General features: G+C 50.9%; 2 protein-coding genes across 28 annotated transcripts in view; both read left to right on the top strand.

The window, feature by feature from the left end:
* The window catches only part of CAMK2G (calcium/calmodulin dependent protein kinase II gamma), a 52,366-nt gene extending 44,042 nt beyond the window's left edge, over positions 1-8,324 (top strand). For 9 of the 20 annotated variants that reach the window (XM_036928649.2, XM_036928647.2, XM_036928651.2 and 6 more), the window contains 6 exons: positions 399-447; positions 1,588-1,701; positions 3,667-3,742; positions 4,077-4,171; positions 5,586-5,830; positions 6,316-8,324. In XM_036928649.2, the coding sequence (XP_036784544.1) occupies positions 399-447; positions 1,588-1,701; positions 3,667-3,742; positions 4,077-4,171; positions 5,586-5,818 (567 nt within the window). In that variant the 3' untranslated portion in view covers positions 5,819-5,830; positions 6,316-8,324. Of the gene's footprint in view, positions 1-398; positions 448-1,587; positions 1,702-3,666; positions 3,743-4,076; positions 4,180-5,133; positions 5,503-5,585; positions 5,831-6,315 lie in introns of those variants that run through there. The other 11 variants (XM_036928657.2, XM_036928660.2, XM_036928655.2 and 8 more) reach the window with 4 other exon arrangements.
* A 394-nt stretch (positions 8,325-8,718) lies between these two features.
* On the top strand, positions 8,719-16,922 carry NDST2 (N-deacetylase and N-sulfotransferase 2). 8 transcript variants are annotated; one of them, XM_036928634.2, is made up of 16 exons: positions 8,720-9,035; positions 9,722-9,874; positions 11,071-11,108; positions 11,194-12,531; positions 12,724-12,811; positions 13,117-13,271; positions 13,457-13,642; positions 13,910-14,038; positions 14,170-14,352; positions 14,446-14,542; positions 14,886-15,009; positions 15,144-15,318; positions 15,515-15,685; positions 15,786-15,895; positions 16,084-16,189; positions 16,291-16,922. In XM_036928634.2, the coding sequence occupies exons 4-16, from the start codon at positions 11,527-11,529 to the stop codon at positions 16,414-16,416; spliced, it is 2,655 nt and encodes an 884-aa protein (XP_036784529.2). In that variant the 5' UTR covers positions 8,720-9,035; positions 9,722-9,874; positions 11,071-11,108; positions 11,194-11,526; the 3' UTR covers positions 16,417-16,922. The 8 variants fall into 8 exon arrangements, with proteins under 8 accessions (XP_036784535.2, XP_036784529.2, XP_036784527.2 ...); XM_036928632.2 differs by having other exon boundaries at positions 9,722-9,964; XM_057506018.1 differs by lacking the exon at positions 9,722-9,874 and adding an exon at positions 9,392-9,555.
* The last annotated feature ends 100 nt before the right edge of the window (positions 16,923-17,022 follow it).

The following is a 17,022-nucleotide window of genomic DNA, read 5'->3' as shown; positions in this document are numbered from 1 at the left end:
TATGAAAAACCACTCTGGCCATGGGCAAGAACTTTAGAGAAGGACAAGTGGGAAAGCAAGGAAACTATTGTAATAATTCAGGTGTTAGGTGTTGGTAGCTTGGACTCATTGTAGCCATGCATTTGAGAAGAGGTAGGAGATGAGATTTATCTTGGAGGTAGAACTGACAGATTTGGTCTTGGGAGTTACAAAGGAAAGAGAGGAAGAGAAAAATCAACCTAGAATCAAAGCTAGAAGGTGATTCTAGGTTTTAGCCCAAATGACAGCATATATGGTGCCTTTTACTGAGTTGGGGAAGACTTGGGAATCCAGAGTTTTGTAAAAATCAGGTAGCAAGGGTGGTTCCTCTGTTTTCCAAGGGACTGAGTGTATAGAAACATGTTCTTTTTGGCCTACAGGGCTCCACAGAGAGCTGCAATACCACCACAGAAGATGAGGACCTCAAAGGTAGGTGCTGGCCCTTGGTGGGGAAGGGACCCCAGCAGTGTCCCAGGTACTTTGACACCAGTGGGACCCCTGTCTTGTCTCTCCCCAGAACTGATATTGGTGGCTTCTTATACCCCAGGAGAGAGATTGGTACACAAGCTACTTTCCGTGGGCTAGGATATGAGAACCCTGTCTGGTGTTGCTGGGCTGGGCAAGAGGCTTCTCTTCTATGACTCCAAGTCTGGAATAACTAAACTGAAGCTTTTCCTGAGCCCATCTGGGGCCAGGGCTCAGATAACTGTTATTGTTGCTGCTAATGTGACATCCTAGAACAAGGGCACCTTGAATCCCTTTAGATGTAGCCCATAAAAGCTGAGAGTCATTGGTAGGATGACCAACCATCCCAGTTTCCTCAGGACTGAGCCAAGTCCCAGGATGTGAAACTTTCCATTTTAAAACGAATAGTCCTGGGCACATTGGGATGAGTTGGTCTGTCTCATCACAAAGCATGAATAGTGGAGTCAGATTGACACTTGGCCAGGTTCCTGTGATCCTGTGAGGACCACCAGCCTAAGTTGGGGCCTAGCCAGAGTGCCAGTGGGTATGGGAGGGCATGGCAGGCTAGCCCACTGGGGCTCTTTGTTCTGCTCTTTGTTTTGGCTTCCTGTAAGTGTTCCCTTTGTCTTTAGTAAGTGACCCAGGGGCAGTAAGGGGACACCAAACCTTTGGGAACCAAAAAAATACAAAGCATACATATATAAGGCAATAAAGAAATTACCTCCAGGGCTGTTGGGATTAAGGTCAGATAATTCAGTTGTCATAATACTGGCAGAGAAAGCAGCTTCTGCACTGCTGGGCTCTTGACCTTGTAGCCTAGCCCCCTAGCACATCTTTCCCAGAAGCAGGGGCCCTTGTACAAGCTGTGGGAAGGCTCCTCTGAAAGCCACCAGCCCAGGTCTGTCACCTTCCCGGGGCTATGGTCTGGGAGGCCTCTCTGGCAGAGGCGGAGCATGGGATGTCCACAGCAGCCTGAGGTGTCACCTTGCCCGGCTCTGCAGTGCCATGGGCTCGGGTCCTGTCTGGCTTCCTCGCTCACGTGCCTTGTTCTGTTTGTTTTGGCTGCTCTGCCTTGCCCTGCCCTGCCCTGCCCTGGCTGGCTAGCTGCCCCGCTCCGCACTGGGAATGGCAGCTTGGTGCCTGAAGGACGGAGCTCCCGGGACAGAACAGCCCCCTCTGCAGGCATGCAGTCCCAGCCTTCTCTCTGCTCCTCAGCCAGTAAGTGTGAGGGAGGCACAATCTGGCTTCCATCTCCCTGGCTTGTCCTGAAGACCCCCAGGGATCTCCCCAGAGCTGTCAGCCTAGCCCGGAGCTGTCCATCTTAGTAAGCTTCAGGAGCTTGGCCTCTGCTGGGTGGGGAATCTGACTGGAGGCACTGTTAGTGCCAGATAGGAACCCCTGACATCGGAGCCCTAAGACATAAAGAAGAGTGGGTGGAAGAACATGGCATGGTGGGAAGGAGTTGAAAGATGGTGGGATCTGCAGTGGGTGTTGCATCAGCACCAAGCCAGAAGGAAAGGCCAAGTCAGAAATCAGGTCAGAGGTGGTGGGAGTAGGGGCACAGATGAAGTTGGAATAGTGGTGAAACTGTGCTGGGATGTGGTGTTTCCTTAGGCTCCACGTGTCGTGTTAGCATGGGGCTTGGGATTGAGACAGACCTGAGTTTAAATCTCAGCTACACTGCCTTCAAAACTGTGAAGTAGCTTAAACCTCCCAGAGCTTCTGTTTCCTTATCTGTAAAATGTGAATAACATCTACTTCATACCATTATTATGAAAAATACATGAGGTAGTATAATGTCTTTATATGATGCCTTGCTGGGTTAATGGTAGCTAATATTTATATTTTTAGTTGTGTCTGTGTAGAGGATGCCTCTGTCTGTTTCTTTTCCTCCTACCATCTATCCTTTTAGCATTTCTAAACACAGTTCTCTTCACCCATAGGGCCCCAGTCAGGTCCTGCAGATGGGTTTGGTGGGGTTGGCGAGGGTGTGTGTGACGTACATACCTGCTTGCCTCTAGAAAGTGGGTAGAGCTTGTTGTTTCCCTCAGCCTGCTGCTTACTCACCTGGAGCTGCTCCCCAATGGTGCTGATGCCTGCAGGGCCCCCTCCCACTGTACCTTTGGCTGTGCTGCCCTCTCCCAGCTGTGGCCCTCAGCTGTGCTATTCTAATGCTTACGTTTGTCTTGCAGCCTGTAGCTCTTGTTAGGGAAGACCTGTGGACTGGGCAAGCCCAGGCTCTGGTCAGGATTAGCCTGAGCTCAGTCTGAGTCCGCCCTTACCTTGGCTGCACCCTCTGCTAATAGTGGTGCTCCCTGTAAGCGAGCTGCCCATGAAGGCAGGATGTCACCAGCAGTCCCTTGGCTCGGAATGGGGTGCGGGGGCTCTGAGGGCACCAACTCCACCTGCCTGTCAGTCTGAGCCTTGTCCTGGGTTTCCAGAGGGAAACATCCTGGCATGAGAGCACATATGAGATTTAGAGCTTTCCCAAGGCTTGTCCAGGGTAAATGGAGCCATCTCTCTGGTGAGAGGTTCTGTTTAAAAACAGTGTTTATAGTTCCCACATCCTTTATCCCAGAAAAGCCCTGGAGGAGATGAGCAGGGGAAGAGTTAAGCATCCATCCTAGGGCTCTGTTCATCCTTTTGGAGCCCTCATCCTGGCTAGATTCTGCTCTCAGTCTGGCTGTTGTCCAGGGCTAGGTTCTAGCCCATTGAGTGAGTGCTGGGGGTAAGGGGTATTAATTGAGACCTGACTGAGCCCCTTCAGGTGAGAGAAGTGGGTGTTGGAAACAAGCATATTGGGAGATGCTTCTTAGAGGGGCTGAACCTGCTGGAGATGGAATACCCAGACTCTAGGCAGAGTACTCTTCCTGTGCCAGGCTCCTCAGCTGCTAAAGACAGGAGTGTTTTCTGTATCCTGGTTGTTGATGGAGAGGGAGACAAAGGCCAAAGAACTGTAACTAATGGCTGGGCTTCAGAAGAAGGGAGTCATTAGAACTACAGATGACAGAGAGAAAGGTGGGCACACTCTTCCTGCAAAGGGCCTTACAGACAGAGAAGAGGGATGCCTTTGTCAAAAAAGATCACAAGGGATTCTCTGAAGGTTTGGGGAGGGTTCTCCATTACTTGGGAGCTCCACAGCCCCATGTGGGCAAATTGCTGGATTTTTTTTTTTCTCTACAGTGCGAAAACAGGAGATCATTAAGATCACAGAACAACTGATTGAGGCCATCAACAATGGAGACTTTGAGGCCTACACGTGAGTAAAGACCCATTTTGAGTCCCACATCATCTCTGCAGGCCTTCCCACCCTCCCAAAAAGGAGCTAGGAACTTGGGAAAAGGGAAGGCTCGGCCTTGGGCACAGTGTCTGAGTTAAACACCGTGCCCCTAAGCTGGAAGGCCTTCCCACCCTGTGATTGGGCCCACCTGTGGTGTCCTGGCAGTGGGCTGAAAGGACAGGGCTAAGTGGCTTAGCAGCCATCGTATCAGGCCTAGCCCACGGCTAACGTGCTGCAGGACAGACACCACCGGTGAAAAAGAAAGGCAAGCAATTCCCATAGAAGACAGACAGGCTACTTTTTTTTTCTGCAGGAAGATTTGCGATCCAGGCCTCACTTCCTTTGAGCCTGAGGCTCTTGGTAACCTCGTGGAGGGGATGGATTTCCATAAGTTTTACTTTGAGAATCGTGAGTGGGTTCGTGCTGCTGATATACTCCTGCCTGCCCCTTCACCCCGTTTGCCTCTGTCCCCACTCACCTTCTCCTCTTCCCAGTTGCCTACTTTTCCCTTTGACCAGCCTGCTGCACCCTGATCTGTGTGCTTGCCTCCTTGTGCCCTGTGAGCCCCTTCATTTTGCAGCTGCTTCATGACAGTGCTGGTTGCCAGTCAGGGTCACTATTTCTTTAAGCCTCACCTCTTTCTAAGATGATTGGAAACCATTTCAGGTTAGGTTGAGATGATCTCAACAAGTAATCATGAAGCTCCGTATCTACAGGTTTCACAATAGAGGAGATTAAAGCCAGGATAAGAATGTGCAAGCAAGTAATGGCACTGTTGGTGATTTGTGAGAGCAGGAGTTGTGGCTAGGGTCCTCTGAATATTGAGGGAGACAGAGGAGTCCTGGCTGGGAGGGGGAGGGTGCACCCTGGACAGTTTGTGGAAGTCCCAGGGGATAAGAAGCTGAATCATTACCTTCTATCTTTCTATCCACTAAGACCCTCCCCTCCTTATTTTTTTCCTTTCTTTTCCACTTTATCCTGGGCCTTCCCCATCCTGCCCAGAGTTTTGTTACTGTTTTCTCTACTAACTAGCATTCTCTCCATGTCTCAGCTGTAAATGTAAACCTTAAGCTGTCTAGTTCTATCAGCCAGAAGCAATTCCAGAGTTTATAGAAGCCCTGGGGAAAGTCTCCTGTAGCCCCTGTCTAACATTCAAATTGAAATAAAATGTGAATCTTCATAAAAGCAACACAGTTTGTAGTGTTTGCTAACAGTGGCAATCTGATTTCTTTTGGCTTTCCCCCAAGTGTCACGGAATCCTGGGAATATCCTGAACTTACTGCTTTGATATTGCTATTTTTAGCTTTGGACTTTTTTTTTTAGTCACAAACCAATTTTGAATATTTTAAGTTTTTGATTTTGCTCTGCAGCCCTAATTAGGGACAAGCCAACCCTTACAAAATGTACACATCAGCCTGGCAGAGTAGAAAGATCATAGGCTTCAGTTAAAAGTCAGGTCAGTTCAAATGTGTGACTTGGGCAAATTACTTAACCTCCTTGAGCCTATTTCCTTATCTTATATAATGAAGAAAATATAGACAAAGGAATACAACTCATGGATGAAAAGCCCCCAGAATAATGTCTGATTGAAATAGTAACTGCTCCTACATTATTCCCTACCTTTCTCTTCCTTATGGTTAACTGACATTAACGTGATGGGGTTTCTTGTCCTCCGGAAGGTGTACGGGGGGCTTGGACACTCCCAGAATGGTTGTTGGAAAGAGGGTGAGACTTGGAAGTATAGGTTGGGAGAAAAATGCCAGTGCCTGGGTCTGATGCCCGCCTCCCTCCTCCCCCTCCCCTTCCCCCTGCCCCTCTGCAGTTCTGTCCAAGAACAGCAAGCCCATCCACACCACCATCCTGAACCCACATGTCCACGTGATCGGGGAGGATGCAGCTTGCATTGCCTACATCCGCCTCACCCAGTACATTGATGGGCAGGGTCGGCCTCGCACCAGCCAGTCAGAGGAGACCCGGGTCTGGCACCGCCGGGATGGCAAGTGGCTCAACGTCCACTATCACTGCTCAGGAGCCCCTGCTGCACCACTGCAGTGAGCTCAGCCACAGGTGCACCTGTCGGGGGCGGTATGGGGGCTGGGACAGATGGGGTCAGAGGAGGAAGAAGTTGAGAGGTGGCACTGGGGGAGGAAAGGGGATATAGGCCATCCCAAAGAAGTGGCAAAGGCTAGACAGTATGATATAATAAGTTATGCCTGATATTAGATAGACTTGGATCCAAATTGGGTGGCCTTGCACAGGTTACTTCCCTTCCCTAAGCCTCAGTTCCCATAGCTGTCAAAAAAGAGGGAAAGAAGAGTGCCTACCTCATTGAGTTGACTTATTTCATGAGGATGAAATAAGATACATGTAAGTAAAGTATTTAGTTAAGTGTTCAGCAAATGTGAGGCAATCTTATCATTAAATACTAGCTTCTCCCCCATTCTTCACCTTCCAGGCAGACTTGACCACGTGTGTAGTATGTTTAAGTTCCTGGAATTCATCTGTGTGCTTATTGTCCTCTGTTCTGTTACCACATCTGTCCTGTTTGACAGGGGCATATCCTAATCCATCCCAGCTGGAGGTCGAACCTTCGCAGCCAGTGGCTCTGGAGGGCCTGAGTGACAGCGGCAGTCCTGTTCGTTTGAGGTTTAAAACAATTAAATTACAAAGCGGCAGCAGCCAATGCACGCCCCTGCATGCAGCCCTCCCGCCCGCCCTTCGTGTCTGTCTCTGCTGTACCGAGGTGTTTTTTACATTTAAGAGAAAAAGAAAAAAAGATTGTTAAAAAAAAAATGGGATCCATACCATGATCTGTGTTAAAACCAATAGCCCTTGGGCTAACAAGAAGACAGGAGTTGGTGTGATGCCCATCCTGGCATGAGCAGTGGGCTCACCCACCAGCCCTGAAGAGGTGAGCTAGGCCTCTGGCCTCATGGACTCGGGGGACCAGGCAAGAACTCTGACAAAGCTTTGGGGGCTGTGATGTGATTGTGGCCCCTGAGGTGGCCTGCCTGCCCCAGGTCTAGGAACGGACTTCTTCAAAACTTGCATAGGCACCTAGAAAGAGGCTGGTGAGAACATCATAGCCATCAGACCTACTTGAGAGAGAACACAGAGCTCCCAGCCTGCTGTGGAGGCAGCTGAGAAACGGTGGCCTCAGGACTGAGAGCCAGGTTGTGGCTGTACTGTTCCATTTAGTGTAGAAGGGAAGAGAATTGGTGCTGCAAAAGTGTGTCTGCTATGAAGCCGATGAGAAACCTCGTGTTAGTGTGACATGTACTCACTTACTCATCCATTTCTATAGGATGCACAATGCACGTGGGCCCTGATATTGAGGCCCAATCCCTGCAGCTGGGAAGGGGGAGGGGTTGCTGCTTTGCTTTGTATTTGTTTTCTTATAACTTAACAAGAAGAGAGCCAGCCAGGCCCTGGTTATGGCTCCCCTTGCTGCCTTTGGCAGTTCTGTTTCTGTGCAGATTTGGACCATCTTTGTCTTGCCTTTTCATGGTGGTGGCCCCCATGCTGACCCTCATCTGGGCCTGGGCCCTCTGCCGAGTGCCCCTTTGGGATGGGAGGAGTGAGGCAGCGGGATTGAGTTGATAGTTGTTCTATGCATTCAGGCAGCCTTCAGGGCTGCCTTTCTTCTTTCTCCTTCCACGCTGCACGTCCATCTCTTTTCCTGTCTTTGAGATTGACCTGACTGCTCTGGCAAGAAGAGATGTCTTCTTTAAAGAGGCCTCTCTACTGACCAACTGAAGTATAGATTTACTGCTGGACAATCTGCATGGGTATCACTCCTCTTCACCTGCATGTATCCAAAAGAGGTGTCCAGAGCCAAGGCTCCTACATTCATTGTCCCTCTTTGTGCTCAAGGAGTTCCATTCCGGGAGGGAAAGATTTATACTCTATAACAAATAGCAGAGAAGATAATGGTAGAGCAATTGGTCATGGCCTTGCTTTCCCCAGAAAGACTCTGCAGACTTGTCTACACTATTGGGGTAAAGGTAGGTAGACCCCAGCTCCCTGGACTACCTTCAGGAGGCACAGGAGCTGGGAGAAAAGGCAACATTACGGGTTTACCTTGGAGCCAGCTGAGAAGAGAGCAGACTCATAGGTGCTGGTGCTTGGGTTTAGCCAGGCGCCTCTGAGCACCTCATGCATGCCCCAGCCCCTGGGACCTAGCCCTTTCCTGCCCTGCAGCCTGCAGTACCAGCACGCAGACACCTTCACCACAGGGTTTCGTTTCGCTGGCTTGAAGAAAAATGGTCTTAGAGTTCATTAAGACCCATAGCTTCGTATGGCTGCTCCAGCCCCACTTAGCATTCTCACTTCTCTTCCGGGGCTAATGTCAGCATCTATAGACAATAGACTATTAAAACAAAACAAAACAAAAAACACCTTTTAAACAGGAAATGGAAGGCATTTGATGCAGAATTTTTGCATGATGACATAGAAATAACTTAAAAATAGTGTTTGTTCTGAATGTTGGTAGACCCTTCATAGCTTTGTTACAATGAAACCTTGAACTGAAGATATTTAATAAAATAACCTTTAAACAGTCCATTGTGTGTTACGTTGTTGGAGGCTTAAGGCCAGAGGCTTAGATTTTAACAGCCTAGGTACAAGGCTTCATTCAGATGGAGAGATGAATCTTTTCCCACTCTCTATGGGCCCATTTTAGAACAAAACTCATAAACTCATCAGTGGCCCATCAGTCCAAGCGACTGCTGATGCGACTTTGGGGTGGGGAGGAAGAAACGGGTCCTTGAGCCCTGCGCTAGGGGTCTCGCCCCGCCCCCGGGCCGCCCCCGCCCCTTAGTGGGCCAGCCCTGCTTCCCCTCAGCAAGGCTGAGTGGACCCGCCCGTGCCTTCGGCCCGCCCCTGCCGGGGGAGTCGCAGCGTCCGACGCTCGGCAGACTGTGCCACCGGGCCGGGTGGAGGGGGGACATCTCTGCGGAGCGGGCGCGGAGCCTGCCGTCGCGGTGGCCGAGGTTCGGCCAAGCGCTGCAGAAGCCCGTTTGGCTGTCTGACATCTCGGCTGCGCGGCTCCCAGGTCCAGAGGCGGCGGGGACCAGAGCGGGCGCCACGAGCGGCAGCGCGCCGCCTCCCCCCCCCCAGTGGGAGCGGTGGTTGGGCCCGGCTGCGGCAGAGGGTTCGCTCGGAGATGGCGGAGCCGCAGCTACGCGGCCGGAGGCCCCGAGAACAGGGAAGCCGGGCAGCCCCGGGACGCGGCGGAGCCCGGGGACAGCGGGGACGCCCCCTAGTCCGCCGGGTGAGCTGCCCTTGAGGATAACCCCCCGCGCAGAGCGTGGCCCCCACCCACGGTCGCCTGCAGTTCCTCCCCTTACAGACTTCCCGCAGTGTTGCCACCCTAACCGCCCGCAGGGTCGTCCGGGGCGGCCCCTCAGTGCGGACCAGCGCTCCCCTTGTCCCTTGCACTACCTTCCCTCGTAGTTGCCTCGTTACCCTCGCCTCAGGCCGCCTCCTCCCCTCGGGGCTCTCCTTGCCCAGTGCCTGCCTCGGTGTCATCCCACACTCTCCCCAGCGCGCCCCTTGCGTCTTCCCCCTTAATGCTCCACATTCAGAGCTCACTTCATAGAGCTGTGATCTCATATTCCCCCGCAGCAGAGTCCGTTCATTCCTGACCCCGGTGTGCCAGGCCCCTTGCCTGTGTCGCTGCTTGACACCACCTCCGCCCACAATACCTGCACCTCTTGTCTCCCAGCGCCGGACCACCGTTCTCCGCCCCGACACCCCTCCCCCGCCAACACTGTTGCTGTCTCCCAACCCAGGTCTGGATGACCCCTTTGGTTTCTCCCTCAGACCTCCCACTGCTGCACACACATTACAGCAGCCTGCTTCACCCTGTGTTCCTACTTCCTGATGTATTATCCCACCGACATCCAACCTCAATAGCTTCCTCAGCACCCCTTCCCTAAATATTACTGCTTCTTCTAGGTATGAAGCTAAAATGCAGTGGTTAAGAGCACGGGTCTATGGAGATTGACAGGCCTGACTTTGAAACCCAGTTCCTCCACTGACTGAGCTGTGTGATCCTGGGCAAGTTACTATGCTTCTCTGGACCTCAAATTACTCATAAGTGAAATGGGGGTAATAATAGTATTTACCTCTTACCTACCTCTAAGGGCTGGTGTGAGCATTAAATGTCTGGAATGTTCTTTGAAGAAAGTCTGCCAAAGAGTAAGCTCTCAATAAATGTTAATCATTGTACTTAACATTATGGATGAGGTACCCATAAGATCCACTGCCTATCACCATTTTGATCCTCTTCCAACTCTCTTTTTGTGTCAGTTAGTTTTACCCAAGCTGAAGCTGAACTATTCTGAAACTGTCTCCCAATTTTGAAGGACCCTGTCTCTGCCTAATCACCCCTGAGATCTGGGGGTGGGTCGTAGAGAGGATTGCCAGCTACTGGCTTTACTAGGAGTGACTAAGCTGGGGAAGTGACAGTAAAGCTTGTGGAAGTAGTCTACTTAAGAAAAAGTGTCTCCCTAAAATTGTTTTCTGATTACTCTGCCCTTTTTCTCTCTTCTTGCTTGGCTCTCTGTCATCCAGTGCCACTCACTTTGCTCTGCTTTTAACGGTACTCAATACCTCATGTCTTTCCTGGCTGGGTCAGGACCCTTTTGAGCTTCATTGATGAGGATATAGTACCACATAGGCTAATTTAGGAAGGAGAACTAGAGTAGATAGGGAGAAACACCCTGGACTCAGGTGTCTGGCTTTTCTCAGTGATGTGGCCCGCTTTGGGGCTACATTTTTAAACCTATCCCGACACTGGCAGAGGTGAGGTTAAGGGCAGGGGATGGTTAATTTTTCACAAGCAATGGAAAAGAGTCCCCAAGTTCTGGGTTTGGAAACTAATTGGATGATTAGCTATCACCATTTCTTCCACAGTGTCCACCTGACTGCAAGTTTGTGGGGGCTGTTAGCCTGTGATACTGTGTTTGATTGATGAGGAAGATTAACAGACTCATGAGTTTCCTCTTATCTGATATTTCATTGGAGCACGGACTTCTGGGGCTTTCTGTCCCTTCCTCACAGAGAGACCAGAGCTCTTGCTGGCTGGCCAACTGTTCAGTTATAGGCTGGGAACTCCTTACAGAGCAGGTTCATTATCAGCCTCCTGGGCTGTTTTGGCCTTTTGTTGATGGATTTGTTCCCTTCCAGCCCTTGAATATACTCCAGGTCTGAGCTTAGCTCTGGGGAGAATTTAAACAGTATTCTAAGAAAGGGAACAAACTAAAGTTAAGGTATGAGACTCAGATTGTTTTGTTCCTCAACAGGAGTTTTGGTGGAGAACGAATCATCCTGTGAACAGGAGGTAAGAGACATGGGGTGAAGAGGGGGATGGGGTAATGGCACAGTTCCAAGGCGAGAAATAATCCATTGATTTCTCTGCCTTACAGATAGTGAGGGACGAGATTGTGAACTTTGCTGAAATCTGATGTGAGGAGCTCAGCCAGGACTGAGGGTGGAGCCTGGCTAGATTTGCATCCTGAAGCCATGGGGCCATGGTAACCTGAGACCAATGGACTCTGCCCAGTTGCCCCCTGTTGCCTGCCCCTTTTTCCTCCTCTACCCTATAATTAGGGTACTTGTCTACACCTCTTCAGGGAACTGTGAGGGAATCCCTTTCCTCTATTTTCCTGTCTTTCCACCCTCCCAAGTGAGCACCAGTCTATAGAACTCCTCCTCCTGTCCCCTGAGGTGGTCCCCATCCCTGCCTCCCCTCCCCCGCCATGCTCAAGCTGTGGAAGGTGGTACGCCCAGCCCGGCAGCTGGAACTGCACCGCCTCATACTGCTGCTGCTTGCTTTCAGTCTGGGCTCCATGGGCTTCCTGGCTTACTATGTATCCACAAGCCCCAAGGCTAAGGAACCCTTGCCCATGCCCTTGGGAGACTGCAGCAGTGGTGGGGCAGCTGGCCCTGGCCCTGTACGGCCTCCAGTCCCACCTCGGCTCCCAAGGCCTCCAGAGACATCTCAAACTGAACCTGTGGTCCTTGTGTTTGTGGAGAGTGCATACTCACAGCTAGGGCAGGAGATTGTGGCCATCTTGGAGTCTAGTCGTTTTCGTTATAGCACTGAGTTGGCACCTGGCCGAGGGGACATGCCTACACTAACTGATCATACTCATGGCCGCTATGTCTTGATCATTTATGAGAACCTGCTTAAGTATGTCAACCTGGATGCTTGGAGTCGGGAACTGCTGGACCGGTACTGTGTGGAATATGGTGTAGGCATCATTGGCTTTTTCCGGGCCCATGAGCATAGCCTACTAAGTGCCCAGCTCAAGGGCTTTCCCCTTTTTCTACACTCAAACTTGGGGCTCCGGGACTACCAAGTGAATCCTTCTGCCCCACTCCTGCATCTCACACGCCCCAGCCGCCTGGAACCTGGGCCTCTGCCTGGTGATGACTGGACCATCTTCCAATCCAATCACAGCACTTATGAACCAGTGCTCCTTGCCAGCCTTCGGCCAACTGAGTCCCCTGTGCCAGGACCAGTGCCTCGCCGGGCCCGGCTTCCCACTGTGATACAGGACCTGGGGCTTCATGATGGCATCCAGCGGGTGCTCTTTGGCCATGGCCTTGCCTTCTGGCTCCACAAACTTGTTTTCGTTGATGCTGTGGCATACCTCACTGGCAAGCGCCTCTGCCTGGACCTTGACCGCTACATCTTGGTAGACATTGATGACATATTTGTGGGCAAGGAAGGTACCCGCATGAAGGTGGCTGATGTTGAGGTTAGTCCTTTTTCTTCTCTCAGATTTCTTTCCTTAGAAGCTGTTTCAAGTGCTGTCCTATCAGACTCCCTTCCTTGTTTCTGAGCTTATAAGAGGTATACTCCCTGCCCTTTCCAGGCAGGAAGAACACTACTTGTGTTTCTCCTCAGTCTGCTTCCACCTGATTTCTTGTGTCCGTGCTACTCTTCCCAGGCTCTGTTGACCACCCAGAACAAACTCAGGACATTAGTCCCCAACTTCACCTTCAACTTGGGCTTCTCGGGCAAGTTCTATCATACTGGTGAGCTTATTCCCTTGCTCTTTCAGCATATCAGTCTTAGTTTGACCTGTCCTTTCGTTGTCCTTCTTCCTGGGTGACAAGTTGCAGACAAGGGGCAAGGTTTGGGGTCAGAATGCTGTGAGGAACTAGCATGGGTGGGTGGCTGGAGGGCAGGTTGGCAGTGAGGGCGAAGCAAATAGACAGTCTTAGGTGGGCAGAAGTCAGCAGTATTGTCCCAAGGATGGAAGGTGGTCAGTGTTGTTACAGAACAAAGAGGGGCATGGGCCGCCTACTGGCTGTGGTCAGTGGTCAGTGTGTGGTCATAGGGACAGAGGAGGAGGACGCAGGGGACGACATGCTGCTGAAACACCGCAAAGAGTTCTGGTGGTTTCCCCACATGTGGAGCCACATGCAGCCACACCTGTTCCACAATCGCTCTGTGCTGGCTGACCAGATGAGGCTCAACAAACAGTTTGCTCTGGTGAGACCCTTGGATCTCTTCCCCATACTTCTTTCCAGAGATGATGGCTCTTTTTCAACCTTCCCCTAATCGGGTATCCTTTCCCTACCCTTGCCATTTTTCTTTCTGTGGAGGCATCCCCACCCTTTTTACCCTCTACTCCCTAAACCTCACCAGGTCCTGGTGAGAGTCTATGCCATTCCCAGGAGCATGGGATTCCCACGGATCTGGGGTATGCTGTGGCCCCCCACCACTCGGGCGTGTACCCCATCCACACGCAGCTCTATGAGGCCTGGAAATCTGTGTGGGGCATCCAGGTGACCAGCACCGAGGAGTATCCCCATCTCCGGCCTGCCCGCTACCGCCGTGGCTTCATTCACAATGGCATTATGGTGAGGGATTCCCAGTACAAACTTGGATCAAACTCACACTTTTTCAAACTCACACTTTTAGACAGCCTTCAAGTTGCACTGACCTATGTCCTATCAACTGCCAGTCCAAGTTCATCCACATAATAGGGGTTAGTGGAGTGAAGAGTCATAATACCCATAGAAGGAGTTTTATTGCTATAACTAGACTAAGCCCTCTACAAACTCATTCTCATGTCCTTATTCTACCTTTCAAATCTCATCTGTCCCTGTTTTTTCTTTCTTCTCCAGGTGCTGCCACGGCAGACCTGTGGCCTCTTCACTCACACAATCTTTTATAATGAGTATCCTGGAGGCTCTCGTGAACTAGACCGGAGCATCCGAGGTGGAGAGCTCTTTCTGACAGTGCTTCTTAATCCGGTAAAGTGCCAAGAGGAAGGTCTAGAACATTGGAGAACCAAAGTATTTGCAGGCTGGGACCTTTGTTCACCACACCTGATTTTGAGATGGGGTAGGCTCTTCAAATCTAACACACAGACACCCCCTTACAGATCAGCATTTTTATGACCCATCTGTCCAATTATGGAAATGATCGGCTTGGCCTGTACACCTTTGAGAGCCTGGTGCGCTTCCTCCAGTGCTGGACACGGCTGCGCCTTCAGACCCTTCCTCCTGTTCCTCTTGCACGAAAATACTTTGAACTCTTCCCTCAAGAGCAAAGCCCCCTTTGGCAGGTATGGGTGTAGCTCAGGCTGACCAGAGACATGATGGGAGCAGGGGTTGAATCAAATATTAGGCCTTACCTGATTCCTTGACCTCACCTTCAGAATCCATGCGATGACAAGAGGCATAAAGATATCTGGTCCAAGGAGAAAACCTGTGATCGACTCCCCAAATTCCTCATTGTGGGACCCCAAAAGACAGGTGAATCATCCTCAGCCAACTTCTCTTCCCCTGCCTTAAACCCAAAGGATTCTTTGGCCAAGGAACTCCCTTCTCATATGCCCCTTCATTAATTCAGTTTCTTGAGACAGTGATTCTTAATTATGGTAGTGCTTCAGAACCATCTTTGGATTTTTTCTAGATCCACAGGTGATTCTGATCCAGTCAAGGCTGAGAACCTCTGTGTTTTAATCCTTCCCTCAGCCCCTCTGACTTTTCTTGCCTCTGTCCTCTAATTTGACCAAAGGGGATTTTACTACCCAGAATGGCTATTTTCTCACCTCCCTCAAGCTCATGTTGTTGAGCTGGCTTCTCTCCCATTTAGGGACCACAGCTATTCACTTCTTCCTGAATCTGCACCCAGCTGTGACTAGCAGTTTCCCTAGCCCCAGCACCTTTGAGGAGATTCAGTTCTTCAGTGGCCCTAATTACCACAAGGGCATTGACTGGTGAGACTGGAACCCCTTGGAATGCTTCTCAGAACACTCCCTTCTCCCAGTTCCCCATCCCAGCTTCCACCAACACAGACATTTGGCCCCTTCACTCTGCACATTCTCTGCCTCTCCTCTCTGTTACTTCCTAGGTATATGGATTTCTTCCCTGTCCCTTCTAATGCCAGCACTGACTTCCTATTTGAAAAAAGTGCCACCTACTTTGACTCAGAGATTGTACCACGGCGGGGTGCTGCCCTTCTGCCACGAGCCAAGATCATCATTGTGCTCACCAACCCTGCTGACAGGGCCTACTCCTGGTACCAGGTAAGCCTGCAGCTAGGAACGCTTTAGGGCTTAATGGAGGGAGGTGGTGGCTGCTAGAGAAGTCAGAAAGGAGTGAGGGTAGAGAAACTAAACCAGTGCCTTGGGGAGGGGTGCCTGTGCTGTTCACTAGAACAAGAGTGGGGCAGAATAACTGTCATATCACCAATTCCTTCCCTTCCTATTCCTTGTCCATCAGCACCAGCGAGCACATGGCGACCCAGTTGCTCTGAACTATACCTTCTACCAGGTGATTTCAGCCTCCTCCCAGGCCCCTCTGACACTTCACTCCCTGCAGAACCGCTGTCTTGTCCCTGGATACTATTCCACCCATCTACAACGCTGGCTGAATTACTACCCCTCTGGACAGGTAATACCCCAGTAGCCCTTGTTGGGGTCCCCCTTGCCATCTTCCCTTTAGTTCAGAGGCTTCTAAGGAATACAGAGGAACTACATCCCTGTCCCTTTAGTTGCTGATTGTGGATGGGCAAGAGCTGCGTACCAACCCAGCTGCCTCAATGGAGAGCATCCAGAAGTTCCTGGGTATCACACCCTTTCTGAACTACACACGGACCCTCAGGTGGGAGAGCATGACCCAGGGGAGCATGACTCTGGGGGAAATGGGGAAGCAAGTTGACCGTGTCTGTCTGGGACATGGATTTACCCTGTCCCACAAGGAGAGATGGGTCCGAGTTGGGAGAGGTAGCATACATTTATGAGACTTGAATTTCTTTCCTCCCTGCCATCTAATGGCTTCTTCCTGTTCAGCAGGTTTGATGAAGATAAGGGATTCTGGTGCCAGGGACTTGAAGGTGGTAAGACTCGCTGTCTAGGCAAGAGCAAAGGCCGGAGGTACCCAGATATGGATACTGACGTAAGTAAAGCCTGGGGCAAGGTAGTCATCTCCACCTCTAAGATCTGATACTGTGTCCGTCCCACTCCTTACCATTTCTGCCTCCATTTTCCTCCTATTAGTCCCGCCTTTTTCTTATGGATTTTTTCCGGAACCACAATTTGGAGCTCTCAAAGCTACTGAGCCGGCTTGGACAGCCAGTGCCCTCATGGCTTCAGGAAGAATTGCAGCATTCCAGTCTGGGCTGATGTCCCAACATCTCATACCAGCAAAAGCCCCCTGCCTCCCTAAGGGGCAAGCCCAGAGCAGAGCAGGGCCCACAGGGGGCTTAGTGGCCTGGCCCCTTCCTCTTCTACCTCAGTGGCCCCCAGGCCTGGGATGGCTGAGAAGGGAAGGGCATCCCTTTCCCATAGCTCTGGGGTCTTAATAAAGGGGCTTCCCTTGACACCCCACATCATGGTACTAGGCACCTCTGATCCATGGTCTTGGAAGGTGGGGAGGAATAAGAAGGTTCAGGCAGGGTATAGAGGAATGTATTAATCCAGTAACTTCCCTCTTCATCCCCAGCAGTGTATCTATCTGTACCTGGCTATGGGAGGGACCGCTTACTGTTGCATCAATGGGATCTACCTGTGGCTTGGCCTCCCTAATGTCATTCACATTGAATGGGGATGAGGTCGGATGGTGGCTCATTGAGCTGAGTATGAGCCCTAGCTGTGGGCTAGAAAAGTCCTGAATAAACATCCTTATTTTTATGTTTTGTCTGCCTCACTGGAGTGAGATAAACCTAGAATTAAGCAAGGATCATACTTTTCCCCCATCCTGGTTCAGGGTTCATCTGCTCAAGGACGGGA

Source organism: Manis pentadactyla, chromosome 8 (assembly GCF_030020395.1).
Source record: "Manis pentadactyla isolate mManPen7 chromosome 8, mManPen7.hap1, whole genome shotgun sequence".
In the NCBI taxonomy this organism is placed as follows: domain Eukaryota; kingdom Metazoa; phylum Chordata; class Mammalia; order Pholidota; family Manidae; genus Manis; species Manis pentadactyla.
Note: the sequence above shows the minus strand (reverse complement) of the source record. Positions and strands in the feature narration are given on the sequence as shown.

Bases quoted from the DNA above. Each gene is read 5' to 3' on its own strand.
- NDST2 (XM_036928637.2), top strand. From the start codon at position 11,527: ATGCTCAAGCTGTGGAAGGTGGTACGCCCAGCCCGGCAGCTGGAACTG. The intron at 14,039-14,169 runs GTAAAGTGCCAA...ACCCCCTTACAG, and splicing joins TGACAGTGCTTCTTAATCCG to ATCAGCATTTTTATGACCCA. The intron at 15,686-15,785 runs GTAATACCCCAG...CTGTCCCTTTAG, and splicing joins ATTACTACCCCTCTGGACAG to TTGCTGATTGTGGATGGGCA.